This window comes from Oncorhynchus nerka, linkage group LG25 (assembly GCF_034236695.1).
Source record: "Oncorhynchus nerka isolate Pitt River linkage group LG25, Oner_Uvic_2.0, whole genome shotgun sequence".
Lineage (NCBI taxonomy): Eukaryota > Metazoa > Chordata > Actinopteri > Salmoniformes > Salmonidae > Oncorhynchus > Oncorhynchus nerka.
Genome location: NC_088420.1, coordinates 19,357,940 through 19,372,179, shown reverse-complemented (window position 1 = coordinate 19,372,179; position 14,240 = coordinate 19,357,940). Strand labels below are relative to the sequence as shown.

The 14,240-nt window shown below is 43.5% G+C and overlaps 1 protein-coding gene across 4 annotated transcripts in view; it reads left to right on the top strand.

Annotated features, from left to right (window-relative positions):
• The first annotated feature begins 126 nt into the window (after positions 1-126).
• The window catches only part of LOC115109140 (regulator of nonsense transcripts 1), a 19,651-nt gene continuing 5,537 nt past the window's right edge, over positions 127-14,240 (top strand). The window contains exons 1-17 of one of the 4 annotated variants that reach the window (XM_029633761.2): positions 127-520; positions 850-989; positions 1,669-1,758; positions 4,838-5,005; positions 5,241-5,421; positions 5,622-5,783; positions 6,137-6,224; positions 6,460-6,558; positions 7,141-7,249; positions 7,523-7,682; positions 7,933-8,051; positions 8,258-8,422; positions 8,750-8,864; positions 9,050-9,193; positions 9,476-9,689; positions 10,134-10,251; positions 13,914-14,070. In XM_029633761.2, the coding sequence (XP_029489621.2) occupies positions 350-520; positions 850-989; positions 1,669-1,758; positions 4,838-5,005; positions 5,241-5,421; positions 5,622-5,783; positions 6,137-6,224; positions 6,460-6,558; positions 7,141-7,249; positions 7,523-7,682; positions 7,933-8,051; positions 8,258-8,422; positions 8,750-8,864; positions 9,050-9,193; positions 9,476-9,689; positions 10,134-10,251; positions 13,914-14,070 (2,400 nt within the window). In that variant the 5' untranslated portion in view covers positions 127-349. Of the gene's footprint in view, positions 521-849; positions 990-1,668; positions 1,759-4,837; positions 5,006-5,240; positions 5,422-5,621; positions 5,784-6,136; positions 6,225-6,459; positions 6,559-7,125; positions 7,250-7,522; positions 7,683-7,932; positions 8,052-8,257; positions 8,423-8,749; positions 8,865-9,049; positions 9,194-9,475; positions 9,690-10,133; positions 10,252-13,913; positions 14,071-14,240 lie in introns of all 4 variants that reach the window. The other 3 variants (XM_029633760.2, XM_029633763.2, XM_029633762.2) reach the window with 3 other exon arrangements.

Genomic DNA, 14,240 nt, shown 5'->3' with positions numbered 1-14,240 from the left:
TAGTTGATAGCAACTGACTTTATTTAACAACAATAAAAGTAGATTTTTGTCATTAATATCAATCAATCCATCCTCCTTCCTTTGTATTTGTGTAAACGTCAATCTTTCGTGCTCAACGCACTTACGTTGTGTGGCGCTAGGAAGTTCGTCACTGTTTGGAGTTCAGGCGCGTCTCGAGCTGTGTTTTCTGTTTAATTTCAGGTGCGGTTCGAATTTTGTTTAGGTTCAAATCTGACTCGAAGCAGAAACTGTGATCGCAAATATCCGCTTGGATAAACATATCACCGAGGATCTTGATTATATTCATTACTGGACCGGAGTCCATTTAGTCAGCGTAACTTGTGTCGAGATGAGTGTGGAGGCGTACGGGCCGAGTTCTCAAACGCTCACCTTCCTGGACACGGAGGAAGCGGAGCTACTTGGGGCTGATACCCAGGGCTCGGAGTACGAGTTTACCGATTTTACCCTCCCCAGCCAGACGCAAACTCAAGGCCAAACCCAGAGTCAGCTGGACAATCAGGTTTGTAATTCTTCATGTGAAGCTAGCCAAACTCGCATTCTTGCCCTCCATCAATTCCTACAACTGCTAACGCTAGCTAGCTAACGTTAATGTTAGCCAGCTAGCTACTACTAGCCATGTTCGCTAACTAGTTAACTCGTGTTTGCTAACATACACTGGTAAATGGTCAACTATGACTACGTAGCAATCACTGCTGGCTGGCTAGTATTAAAAAATTAGCTAACGTCAGCAATATTATTTAGCTATCAAACCTCTACCTAGTGCCATAGCGATGCCTCCCATGTTTTTGGCATTGTTGAAGTCCTAATTCAACCATGTTCCATCTGTAGGTGAATGGTCCTGATGAAGAGCTTCACAATGGAGGAGTCGATGATGTGGCCAAGGCGAGCCAACTCCTTGCTGAGTTGAACTTCGAGGAGGATGAAGAAGACACCTATTACATCAAAGACCTCCCACTGCATGCCTGCAGGTAGGAGAGCGAGCCAAACACTTGATTACAAATTTATACGATTTATACGATTGTCCCACAGTATCAGACTGTTAAACAGCTATCACTAACATTGATTGGCTGCTGCCAACATACTGACTCAAATCTCTAGCCACTTTAATAATTAAAAATTGGATTAATAAATGTATCACTAGTCACTTTAAACAATGCCACTTTATATAATGTTTACATACCCTACATTACTCATCTCATATGTATATACTGTACTCTACTATCAACTGCAACTTGCCTATGCTGTTCTGCCATCGCTCATCCATATATTTACATACTCTTATTCATTCCTTTATACTTGTGTGTATAAGGTAGTTGTTGTGAAATTGTTAGATTACTTGTTAGATATTACTGCATGGTCGGAACTAGATGCACAAGCATTTCGCTACACTCATATTAACATCTGCTAACCATGTGTATGTGACCAATAAAATTGGATTTGATTGGTTGAATTGTTCGAGTAACATGTGGACAAACACTTTTATATATGCAACACCCTACTAACTAATATTTAGAGTTTACTAATAAGGTAACATATTTCCTTTTTTGTAATATAAAAATATTTCAACTCTGTTATTGTTTTCTGTACGCTGCACCCAATACATATGTATGTCATATAAGGGCCTTTTGCTATGTTTATTTTTTTCAGTTACTGTGGCATCCATGATCCTGCATCTGTGGTGTACTGCAACACAAGCAAGAAGTGGTTCTGCAATGGACGTGGCAATACATCTGGCAGGTATGCAACACTCCAGTGTCTCATACACTAAAAATGTGTATTCATAACATGCATTTGTATTTATTATTGATCCCCATTAGCTGCTGCCAAGGCAGCATCTACTCTTCCTGGGGTCCAGCAAAATTAAGGCAGTTTATACAATTTTGAAAGCATTACAATACATTCACAGATTTCACAGCACACTGTGCCCTCAGGCCCCTACTCCATCATTACCACATATCTACAGTACAAAATCCCTGTGTACATGTGTATAGTGTGTATGCATGTGTCTGCCTACGTTTGTTGCTTTAGTCCCGCTGTTCCATGAGGTGCATTTCTATCTGTTTTCTTTTAAATCTAATTTTACCACTTGCATTAGTTACTTGATGTAGAATAGAGATCCATGTAGTCATGGCCCTATGTAATTTAGTGCGCCTCCCATAGTCTGTTCTGGCCTTGGGGACTGGAAAGAGACCTCTTGTGGGTTATGCATGGGTGTCCGAGCTGTGCGCCAGTAGTTCAAACAGACAGCTCGGTGCATTCAACATGTCAATACGTCTCATAAATACAAGTAGTGATAAAGTCAATCTCTCCTCCACTTTGAGCCAGGAGAGATTGACATGTATATTATTCATATTAGCTACATGTTGTTCGTCCAAGGACCAGCCATGCTGTGCAATTTTCCTATGTCCCTTTTTGTGGCACCTGACCACATGACTGAACAGCAGTCCAGGTGCAACAAAACTAGGGGCTGTAGGACCTGCCTTGTTGATAGTGCTGTTAAGAAGGTAGAGCAGAGCTTTATTATGGACATACTTCTCCACATCTTAGCTACTGTTGTATCAATATGTTTTAACCATGACAGTTTACAATCCAGGGTTACTTCAAGCATGTTAGTCACCTCAACTTGCTCAATATCCACATTATTTATTACAATATTTAGTTGAGGTTTAGGGTTTAGTGAATGATTTGTCCCAAATATAATGCTTTTAGTTTTAGAAATATTTAACTTATTCCTTGCCAATCACTCTAAAACTAACAGCAACTCTTTAAGTGTTGCAGTAATTTCAGTCGCTGTTGTAGCTGACATTTATAGTGTTGAGACATCCACATACATAGACACACTGGCTTTACTCAAAGCCAGTGGCATGTCATTAGTAAAGTTTGAAAAAAGTAAGGGGCCTAGACAGATGCCCTGGGGAATTCCTGATTCTACCTGGGTTATGTTGGAGAGGCTTCCATTAAAGAACACCCTCTGTGTTCTGTTAGACAGGTCATTCTTGGTCACAATATAGCAGCGGGTGTAAAACCATAACACATACGTTTTTCCAGCAGCAGAATATGATCAATGATGTCAAAAGCCACACTGAAGTCTAACAAAACAGCCCCCACAATCTTTTTATCATCAATTTCTCTCAGCCAATCATCAATCATTTGTGTACGTGCTGTGCTTGTTGAATGTCCTTCCCTATAAGCATGCTGAGTCTATTGTGAAATTGTTTTCTGTAAAATAGCATTGTATCTGGTCAAACATGATTTTTCCCCGAAGGGTTGGTAACAAGCTGATTGGTCGGCTATTTGAGCCAGTGCAGGGGGCTTTACTATTCTTTGTGGAATGGCCTTTTGCTTCCCTCCATGTCTGGGGGCACATACTTTTTAGTAGGCTTATATTGAAAATATGGCAAATAGGAGTGGCAATATCATCTGCTGTTATCCTCAGCAATTTTCCATCCAAGTTGTCAGACCCCGGTGGCTTGTCCTTGTTGATAGGCAACCATTTTTTCACCTCTTCCACACCTTCTTTACTGAGTTCAAAATTACAATGCTTGTGTTTTCATAATTTGGTCAGATATACTTGGATGTGTAGTGTCAGTGTTTTGTTGCTGGCATGTCATGCCTAACTTTGCTAATCTTGCCAATGAAAAAAATCATTAAAGTATGAATGATGAATGAGTCATCTGATTCAATGAATGATGGCGCTTAGTTAGCTTTTTTTTCTTCTCCAAAATATAATTTAAGGGGATCCAAAGCTATTTACCATCATTCTTGGTCATTATGTTTATTTCATAGTGTAATTTCTTCGTCTTTTTATTCAGTTTAGTCACATGATTTCTCAATTTGCAGTACGTTTGCCAATCAATTGTGTAGCCATTCCCTTTGCCTCATCCCTCTCAACCATTCCATTTTTCAATTCCTTATCAATACACTGCGATTTTAGTCATTTTCTTAATAGTTGCATGCTTATTAGTATCTGGAGTAAGCAATTTCATAAGTGCAATGTCTGATTGCTCCTCATTACACACCACAGACCAACATATTTTCTTTGCTTCAACAACATAGGAATCACTACAAAATGTATTTTATGACCTCTTATACACTATATTAGGCCCAGCCTTCAGAACTTTGGTTTTCCTAGATATGGCTACTATATTGTGATCACTACATCCGATGGATCTGGATACTGCTTTCAAGCTAATTTCTGCAGCCTTAGTAAAGGTGTGATCAATACATGTTGAGGATTTCATTCATTCGTGTGCTGTTTGTAACTACCCTGGTAGGTTAACTGATAACCTGAACCAGGTTGCAGTCACTGGTTACAGTTTGAAGCTTTTTCTTGAGTGGGTGGCTTGATGAAAGCCAGTCAATATTTAAATCACCTAGAAAATATACCTCTCGGGTTGATGTCACATGCATTTCACACATGTTATCCAGATACTGACTGTTCGCACTTGGTCTATAGCAGCTTCCCACGAGAATGGACTTTAGGTGAGGCAGATGAACCTGTAGCAGTATTAGTTCATCAGTATTTAGCTCTCTAATCTTTACAGGAATGTGGTTCTGAATATAAGCAGCAACACCTCCACCATTGGCATTTCTGTCTCTTTTTTTGTACATTTTATAACCATGTATTGCTATCACTGTATCAAATCTATTATCTAAGTGAGGTTCACAGACAGACTATGAATATCATCTTTTACTAGCATGTTATTGATTTCATGAACTTTGTTTCTTAAGCTACATATGTTAATGTGGGCTATTTTGAGCACTCAGCTTACATGCGTATGGATGTAAGTTGATACTCTCCCATGCTCTCATTCAGCCACATAGTGAACCACTTGGTGAGAGCCAAATGCAAAGAGGTGACTCTGCACAAAGATGGGCCACTGGGCGAGACGGTGCTGGAGTGCTACAACTGTGGCTGTCGCAACGTCTTCCTCCTGGGCTTCATCCCCGCCAAGGCCGACTCGGTGGTGGTGCTGCTGTGCAGGTGTGTACAATCAGATGAAAAGGGGGGGTGGTGGCTAACAGTGGGTGTGATGTGATGGACTGATTCTGCATGTGTGATTACCATAGATTTGACAGTATGTGTATTGCCATAGATACCATGATTTAAACATAAGTATGTCATATCATGGCAAGAGAGCAAGACAACCATCTGTCCATGAACAGACTTTTGATAATGCAAATATATGTTGACAGTATCCATATGTTTGTGCTACTAGGCAGCCATGTGCCAGTCAGAGCAGCCTGAAGGACATCAACTGGGACAGCTCCCAGTGGCAGCCACTGATCCAGGACCGCTGCTTCCTGTCCTGGCTGGTGAAGATCCCCTCAGAGCAGGAGCAACTCCGGGCCCGCCAGATCACAGCCCAGCAGATCAACAAGCTGGAGGAGCTCTGGAAGGTACTAGGCTGGCTTAACTTATCCAGAGCTATGAAGTATGACATAGCTTAACCTCAGAAATAATCATATAACACCACAGCATCTGACATACTGGGCAGGGGAATCCCCCACCTATCAGTAGCTGTAGAAGGAAGCAGTCAGTGTTCACATATATGGACGTGAATGAAAGCATGAACTTGTGCATCATCCTCTCGTCTCAGGATAATCCCACGGCCACTCTGGAGGACCTGGAGAAGCCCGGCGTAGATGAGGAGCCCCAGCATGTTCTGCTGCGCTATGAGGATGCCTACCAGTACCAGAACATCTTCGGCCCCCTCGTCAAGCTGGAAGCTGACTATGACAAAAAGCTTAAAGAGTCCCAGGTACAGCCTCCACATCCCCCTTAGATAATCCATTAACTCCCCTTTAAGTCAACATGAGGGCAGTCACAACTCTGTCTACTGTGCCACGTTCTACTATAACGTACATATTCTATGCAGTATAAGTTTACTTATGTCTTGTGTGAGGTGAAATTATAATGGTGGAAACCTTGATGTAACCCTGCCAAATTTATGAAATCAGTGAAAATTTTCAGGGAAGGATGCAAATTCAAAGAAACATAAATTGTATTTGAACATAGCAGGGTGGCTAGGTTGTTTTTTTATGTAGCTAATGACAGTATGACTAATTTGTTATACATTTTTCCCCCTTTGTTCTCATCTGTAACTCTTCACAGACCCAAGATAATATAACAGTCAGGTGGGACCTGGGGCTAAATAAAAAGCGGATTGCTTATTTCTCCTTGCCCAAGACGGATTCAGGTGGTAATTATTTCAATGGGCTTTTCTCTGTCTACCAGTGGTTCTGTTGTGCATAGAGAAACCACGCATCCCATACCTGCATCCCCAGTGGTGTGTGTGTGTGTGTTTTTGTGCTGGCCGTTTTGTGTACGGTATTGTATTTTGTCCACCTTCTTGGAACCATTATTCATATATTTTTGGATATACTGTAGGTTTGAGCAAAGTGTTTCTAACTTCTATGTTGTGGTTGTTTGCACAGACATGCGGCTGATGCAAGGAGATGAGATATGTCTGCGCTACAAAGGAGAGCTGGCCCCACTCTGGAAGGGCATCGGCCATGTCATCAAAGTCCCAGACAGTATCCTTTAACTGAAAGATCATTCTGAAGAAAAACACATTTTCTTCACAGTGGTTGCTCATCCCTACCTTTTTTTTTTTTATCTCAGTGTTCCCTTTTTTAGCAAATAGGATCCACATCTCCATCTTTCCTTTTCCATGATGGGGTCAGGGGAAAAAGTTGTTTTGCGTCTCAACTCGTCAGCCAATCAGAACAATCTCAATGTCTCAAACGAAAACTCTTTTTTTGGTCGCCGTCGCAAAACGTGAGGTAAGCAGTCTGAGGCTAGCCACGTTATTGGGTTGTAACGTTTAAAGCCTTGCATAAAGAAATCATATTTTATTGGGAGATAGTTAAAGAGCTAGTCTACCATAGCACTCCCTTCGGAGAGGCCCATCCAGGGGTTATCACCCCTCTAGATTGCACTCCCGCTAGTGTATCTGATGTATGCTAATGTTGGGAAAATCTACAGTTTTGTAGACCTTTCATCCCTACTATTAACCCCGTTCAAGGGGAGAGAAAAAACCCCATCTTTTTCTTTCTACCATTCCACAAAGAAAGGCTATTTTGCTGTACTTATTTCCTTAGCACCCTTTGTGAAAGACTATGGAGATGAGATTGCTATAGAATTGCGCAGCAGTGTTGGAGCTCCTGTGGAAATACCCCACAACTTCCAGGTGGATTTTGTGTGGAAGTCCACTTCCTTTGACAGGTACGACAAGCAGATCAGAATATTTAATCGGTTCTACTTTGGTTTTTGATGCTCTGATGTTTTTAACGTGACTTGATTTCCAGAGAGTACTGATTGCACAGCTAAACCTTTGTTTCACACAAATTATCACTAACATAAATTCTGTTGGTTATACATTATACATAAAGTATTTAATGAATAAGACATGAAATGAAGGTACTAGCTTGTATTATCATTGTTAACAACATCACTCTTTATCTCCACTATAACCCATTGGTTTCCACTGGGTTTCAGAATGCAGAGTGCCCTGAAGACCTTTGCTGTGGACGAGACATCCGTGTCAGGCTACATCTACCACAAGCTGCTGGGCCACGAGGTGGAGGATGTCATCATCAAGTGTCAGTTGCCCAAACGCTTCACTGCACAGGGCCTGCCTGACCTCAATCACTCTCAGGTCTGACCCCCGCTCCAGACACCTCACTGACACACCTGACCATGGGGCCTGACACTTTTGAATTTCTAACCAATTCGTTTTAGTGAATGAATGATTATAAAAGGAAGACATTTCCTCATGATAGTAATGCCGTCTTATAATCAAGAGGTACTTCATCTGAAGTTAAATGTTAATTTCCCGTACTTCCATGTGCTTATCTTTATGTGCAACGTTCATAAGTGTTTTGGCTTTGATTTGTGTGTTAAAATAGGTGTATGCTGTGAAGACTGTGCTGCAGAGACCCCTCAGTCTTATCCAAGGCCCTCCCGGCACTGGGAAAACGGTCACCTCTGCCACCATAGTGTACCACCTCGCCAGGCAGGGCAATGGGTAAGGCAGTTCACACTCAGAATCTCACATTCTCATTATGTATTTGTTAAAAACAAGTCATTTTAGCGGAAGCTCTTATCCAGAGCAATTAAAGGTAGGCTATGTACAAGAAGGCTGAACATCAAAGCGAACTATGAAAGTATGCTATAGCATCTGCTCGTTGTCATTGCATTCTGTATTCATCCGTTGTGTGTTTGGTTCTGCAGGCCCGTGCTGGTGTGTGCTCCCAGTAACATCGCAGTGGACCAGCTGACTGAGAAGATCCACATGTCTGGCCTGAAGGTGGTCAGGCTGTGTGCTAAAAGCAGAGAAGCCATTGACTCCCCTGTCTCCTTCCTGGCCCTGCACAACCAGATCCGCAACATGGACAGGTGGGGCATGCTGGGAAATGAAGTCCTTTTTTGCCCTTTTCCCCCGCACCGTCTAAACAGGAATTGTACTGCTGTAGTGGTGCTGTCATAATCACTGTGGTTAATACCTTGAGCAATGTATTAGTCTTGTTTAAATATCAAATAATGAAGAAACGGGAAGGATGCATTTGTTAACTGCTTCAATAGAACCATTGAATAGTTCTGCCAGATTTGCTAATAGGGGTCATGCTTCGTTTTCTGTCCTTGCCAAGTGTTACTTTTTAATATAATAACTGTAATTCTGTGTGTTGCTAATGACTCAACGTGCTGTGTCTGCTGTGACCCCAGTATGCCAGAGCTCCAGAAGCTGCAGCAGCTGAAGGATGAGACCGGGGAGCTGTCGTCCGCTGACGAGAAGCGCTACCGGGCCCTGAAGCGCACCGCTGAGAGAGAGCTGCTCATGGTGAGGAGGACACTTAACACTACCACTTTTGTCGCCCAATAAGTCACGGTCGTTACAACAGTCTTATGAGAACAGTACGGCAAGTCCTGTGATGTAGAATGTTTTTTGACCTAGTGACGATATGGGTTCCCCATTCCTCTAATTTTAAACCAACTGATAACCTGTTTGCCACTGTCCCTCATTAGAATGCAGATGTGATCTGCTGTACCTGTGTGGGGGCAGGAGACCCCCGTCTGGCCAAGATGCAGTTCCGCTCCATCCTAATCGATGAGAGCACCCAGGCCACCGAGCCAGAGTGCATGGTGCCCGTGGTCCTGGGTGCCAAGCAGGTACACACAAAAACAACTATTTATGCTTAAGATTGGTAAAATCCCAATGTTCTTTGCATGGACATGTTTTGACAAAAAGTGTCAATGGTTCAACACAGGCAGTTTTTATGTGACCTACTCAATCCAGACTTTAAAAAAAAAATTGAGCCAAAGAAATGGACATGGTCTGTTTAAAAGACTGTACCAGACAATGTAATTTCCCAGTGTTGATTTCACTACAGCTCGGGAGAGGCTTAACATTTCTGGTTAATTGTCATTTAATCGTTAACTCTCCCTCCACAGCTCATTCTGGTGGGAGACCACTGCCAGCTGGGCCCAGTAGTGATGTGCAAGAAGGCAGCCAAAGCAGGCCTGTCCCAGTCTTTGTTTGAGCGTCTGGTGGTGCTGGGCATCAGGCCCATCCGTCTGCAGGTGCAGTACCGCATGCACCCAGCCCTCAGTGCTTTCCCCTCCAACATCTTCTACGAGGGCTCCCTGCAGAACGGAGTCACTGCTGGTGAGTTAGATGTTTGTTTTTTACCAAGCTTCTTGCTCATATTATAGCTTTTGAATTGGTCATGTGTACAACAATAATTAACTTATTATTAGCAATGTACTGGTGCCTACTAACATTTTCCCACAAAATATACAGAAGAGCAACTAGAAACGTTTCTGTAGAAACCATGTTTGTTTGCAATCTAGAAGTAGCAGTGTATGGATTCAAGCAGTGTTTCAGATTCCAATGGGTTTGTGTTCAAACACTGACTGTCAAACACTTACTCCACTGTGGAAGTTCAAAATTTGGCCACTCTGAAATCTTCTGTAACTATACTCTAACTTGAAGTGTATTGCTTTTGGGCACATATTTGCTGCCAATTTAGGTTTGTTCACAATCTCACTGGCTTATTGAAGACAAAGTGCCATACTAATGTACAATGTTGACTTCTTTTTTTCTGGGCAGCTGACCGCATCAAGAAAGGCTTTGACTTCCAGTGGCCACAGCCAGACAAACCCATGTTCTTCTATGTGACTCAAGGCCAGGAGGAAATCGCTAGCTCTGGAACATCCTACCTGAACAGGTACGGCTCACAGTCCAGTCAAGGTTAATCTCAAAGTATCAACAGCATTGTAAAGTCCATGGAGAATAAGAGCACCTCCTCCCAGCTGCCCACTGCACTGAGGCTAGGAAACACTGTCACCACCGATGAAATTATCGTAGATTTAATAAGCATTTTTCTACGGCTGGCTATGCTTTCCACCTGGCTACTCCTACACCGGCCAACAGCTCTGCACCTCCCGCAGAAACTTGCCCAAATCCAGACAGCTGATGTTCTGAAATAGCTGCAAAATCTGGATCCCTACAAATCAGCTGGGCTAGACAATCTGGACCCTCTCTTTCTGAAATGATCCGCCTCCATTGTTGCAAGCCCTATTGCTAGCCTGTTCAACCTCTCTTTTGTATCGTCTGAGATCCCTGAAGATTGGAAAGCTGCCGGAAAACGACCTAGACCCAAACGGTTATAGACCTATATCCATCCTGCCCTGCCTTTCTAAGATCTTCGAAAGCCAAGTTAACGAACAGATCGCCGACCATTTCGAATCCCACCGTACCTTCTCCACTATATATATCTGGTTTCAGAGCTGGTCATGGGTGCACCTCAGCCTCAGGTCCTAAACGATAGTACTGTGCAGGCTTTCGACTCTGTCAATCACCACATTCTTATCGGCAGACTCAATAGCCTTGGCTTCTCAAATTATTGCCTCGCCTGGTTCACTAACTACTTCTCAGATAGAGTTCAGTGTGTCAAATTGGAGGGCCTGTTGTCCGGACCTCTGGCAGTCTCTGTGGGGGTGCCACAGATCAATTCTCAGGCCGACTATTTCCTCTGTATATATCAATGATGTCGCTCTTGCTGCTGGTGATTCTCTGATCCATCTCTACGCAGATGACACGATTCTGTATACTTCTGCCCTTCTTTGGACACTGCGTTAACAAACCTCCGAATGAGCTTCATTGCCATACAACAATCCTTCCGTGGCCTCCAACTGCTTTTAAATGCTAGTAAAACTAAATGCATGCTCTTCAACAGATCGCTGCCCGTACCTGCCCGCCCAACTAGCATCACTACTCTGGACGGTTCTGACTTAGAATATGTGGACAACTACAAATACCTAGGTGTCTGGTGTCTCCTTCTAGACTCACATTAAGCATCTCCAATCCAAAGTTAAATCTAGAATCTGCTTCCTATATCGCCACAAGCCTCCTTGACTCATGCTGCCAAACACCCTCATAAAACTGACTATCCTACCGAACTTTGACTTCGCAGATGTCATTTACAAAATAGTTTCCAACTCTCTACTCAGCAAAGTGGATGCAGTGTATCACAGTTCCTTCCGTTTCGTCACCAAAGCCCCATATACTACCTAACACTGCGACCTGTAAGCTCTCTTTGGCTGGCCCTCACTATATATTCGTCGCCAAACCCACTGGCTCCAGGTCATCTATAAGTCTTTGCTAGGTAAATCCCTGCCTTATCTCAGCTCACTGGTCACCATAGCAACACCCATCCATAGCACTCGCTCCAGAAGGTATATTTCACTGGTCATCCCCAATGCCAACACCTACTTTGACAACCTTTCCTTCCAGTTCTCTGCTGCCAATGACTGTAACGAATTGCAAAAAACACTGAAGCTGGAGTCTTATATCTCCCTCTCTAACTTTATAAGCATCAGCTGTCAGAGCAGCTTACCATCACAGTACCTGTACACAGCCCATCTGTAAATAGCACACCCAACTACCTCATCCCCATATTAAATATACACTGCTCAAAAAAATAAAGGGAACACTTAAACAACACAATGTAACTCCAAGTCAATCACACTGCTGTGAAATCAAACTGTCCACTTAGGAAGCAACACTGATCGACAATACATTTCACATGCTGTTGTGCAAATGGAATAGACAACAGGTGGAAATTATAGGCAATTAGCAAGACACCCCCAATAAAGGAGTGGTTCTGCAGGTGGTGACCACAGACCACTTCTCAGTTCCTATGCTTACTGGCTGATGTTTTGGTCACTTTTGAATGCTGGCGGTGCTTTCACTCTAGTGGTAGCATGAGACTGAGTCTACAACCCACACAAGTGGCTCAGGTAGTGCAGCTCATCCAGGATGGCACATCAATGCGAGCTGTGGCAAGAAGGTTTGCTGTGTCTGTCAGCGTAGTGTCCAGAGCATGGAGGCGCTACCAGGAGACAGGCCAGTACATCAGGAGACGTGGAGGAGGCCGTAGGAGGGCAACAACCCAGCAGCAGGACCGCTACCTCCGCCTTTGTGCAAGGAGGAGCACTGCAAGAGCCCTGCAAAATGACCTCCAGTAGGCCACAAATGTGCATGTGTCTGCTCAAACGGTCAGAAACAGACTCCATGAGGATGGTATGAGGGCCCGACGTCCACAGGTGGGGGTTGTGCTTACAGCCCAACACCGTGCAGGACGTTTGGCATTTGCCAGAGAACACCAAGATTGGCAAATTCGCCACTGGCGCCACGTGCTCTTCACAGATGAAAGCAGGTTCACACTGAGCATGTGACAGAGTCTGGAGACGCCGTGGAGAACGTTCTGCTGCCTGCAACATCCTCCAGCATGACCGGTTTGGCGGTGGGTCAGTCATGGTGTGGGGTGGCATTTCTTTGGGGGGCCGCACAGCCCTCCATGTGCTCGCCAGAGGTAGCCTGACTGCCATTAGGTACCGAGATGAGATCCTCAGACCACTTGTGAGACCATATGCTGGTGCGGTTGGCCCTGGGTTCCTCCTAATGTAAGACGATGCTAGACCTCATGTGGCTGGAGTGTGTCAGCAGTTCCTGCAAGAGGAAGGCATTGATGCTATGGACTGGCCCGCCCGTTCCCCAGACCTGAATCCAATTGAGCACATCTGGGACATCATGTCTCGCTCCATCCACCAACGCCACGTTGCACCACAGACTGTCCAGGAGTTGGCGGATGCTTTAGTCCAGGTCTGGAAGGAGATCCCTCAGGAGACCATCCGCCACCTCATCAGGAGCATGCCCAGGCGTTGTAGGGAGGTCATACAGGCACGTGGAGGCCACACACACTACTGAGCCTCATTTTGACTTGTTTTAAGGACATTACATCAAAGTTGGATCAGCCTGTAGTGTGTTATTCCACTTTAATTTTGAGTGTGACTCCAAATCCAGACCTCCATGGGTTGATACATTTGATTTCCATTGATAATTTTTGCGTGATTTTTGTTGTCAGCACATTCAACTATGTAAAGAAAAAAGTATTTAATAAGAATATTTAATTCATTCAGATCTAGGATGTGTTATTTTAGTGTTCCCTTTTTGAGCAGTGTATATATTTTTTGCTCCTTTGCACCCCAGTATCTCTACTTGCACGTTCATCTTCTGCTCATCTATCACTCCAGTGTTTAATTGCTAAATTGTAATTATTTTGCCACTATGACCTATTTATTGCCTTCGCTCCCTAATCTTACTTTTCTATTCTGTTATTGACTGTACATTTGTTTATTCCATGTGTAACTGTGTTTGTGTCACACTGCTTTGCCTTATCTTGGCCAGGTCGCAGTTGTAAATGAGAACTTGTTCTCAACTGGCCTACCTGGTTAAATAAATATGGATGACTATTTTGGAATGCAACTAGCGTGTCTTTATTTAGTTCGTTTGGAACTATTTGAAGTACCATCCCCTTCTCCCCAGAACTGAGGCAGCTAATGTGGAGAAGATCACCACCAGGCTGCTGAAGGCTGGAGCCAAGCCTGACCAGATAGGCATCATCACCCCCTACGAGGGCCAGAGGTCCTACCTGGTGCAGTACATGCAGTTTAGCGGCTCCCTCCACACCAAGCTCTACCAGGTACAGCAGTATAGCTTAACTTACACTGTAAAAAAAATAAAATACAAAGACAATTTTATTTATTTTTGTCACTGTCTGCTCAAGAACATAATTTGTCATATTAATTTGCTTTATTGTTCTGCAGGTGGTAGCAGATTTATAAAATCTTAAATCAATATTACGTTAGTACT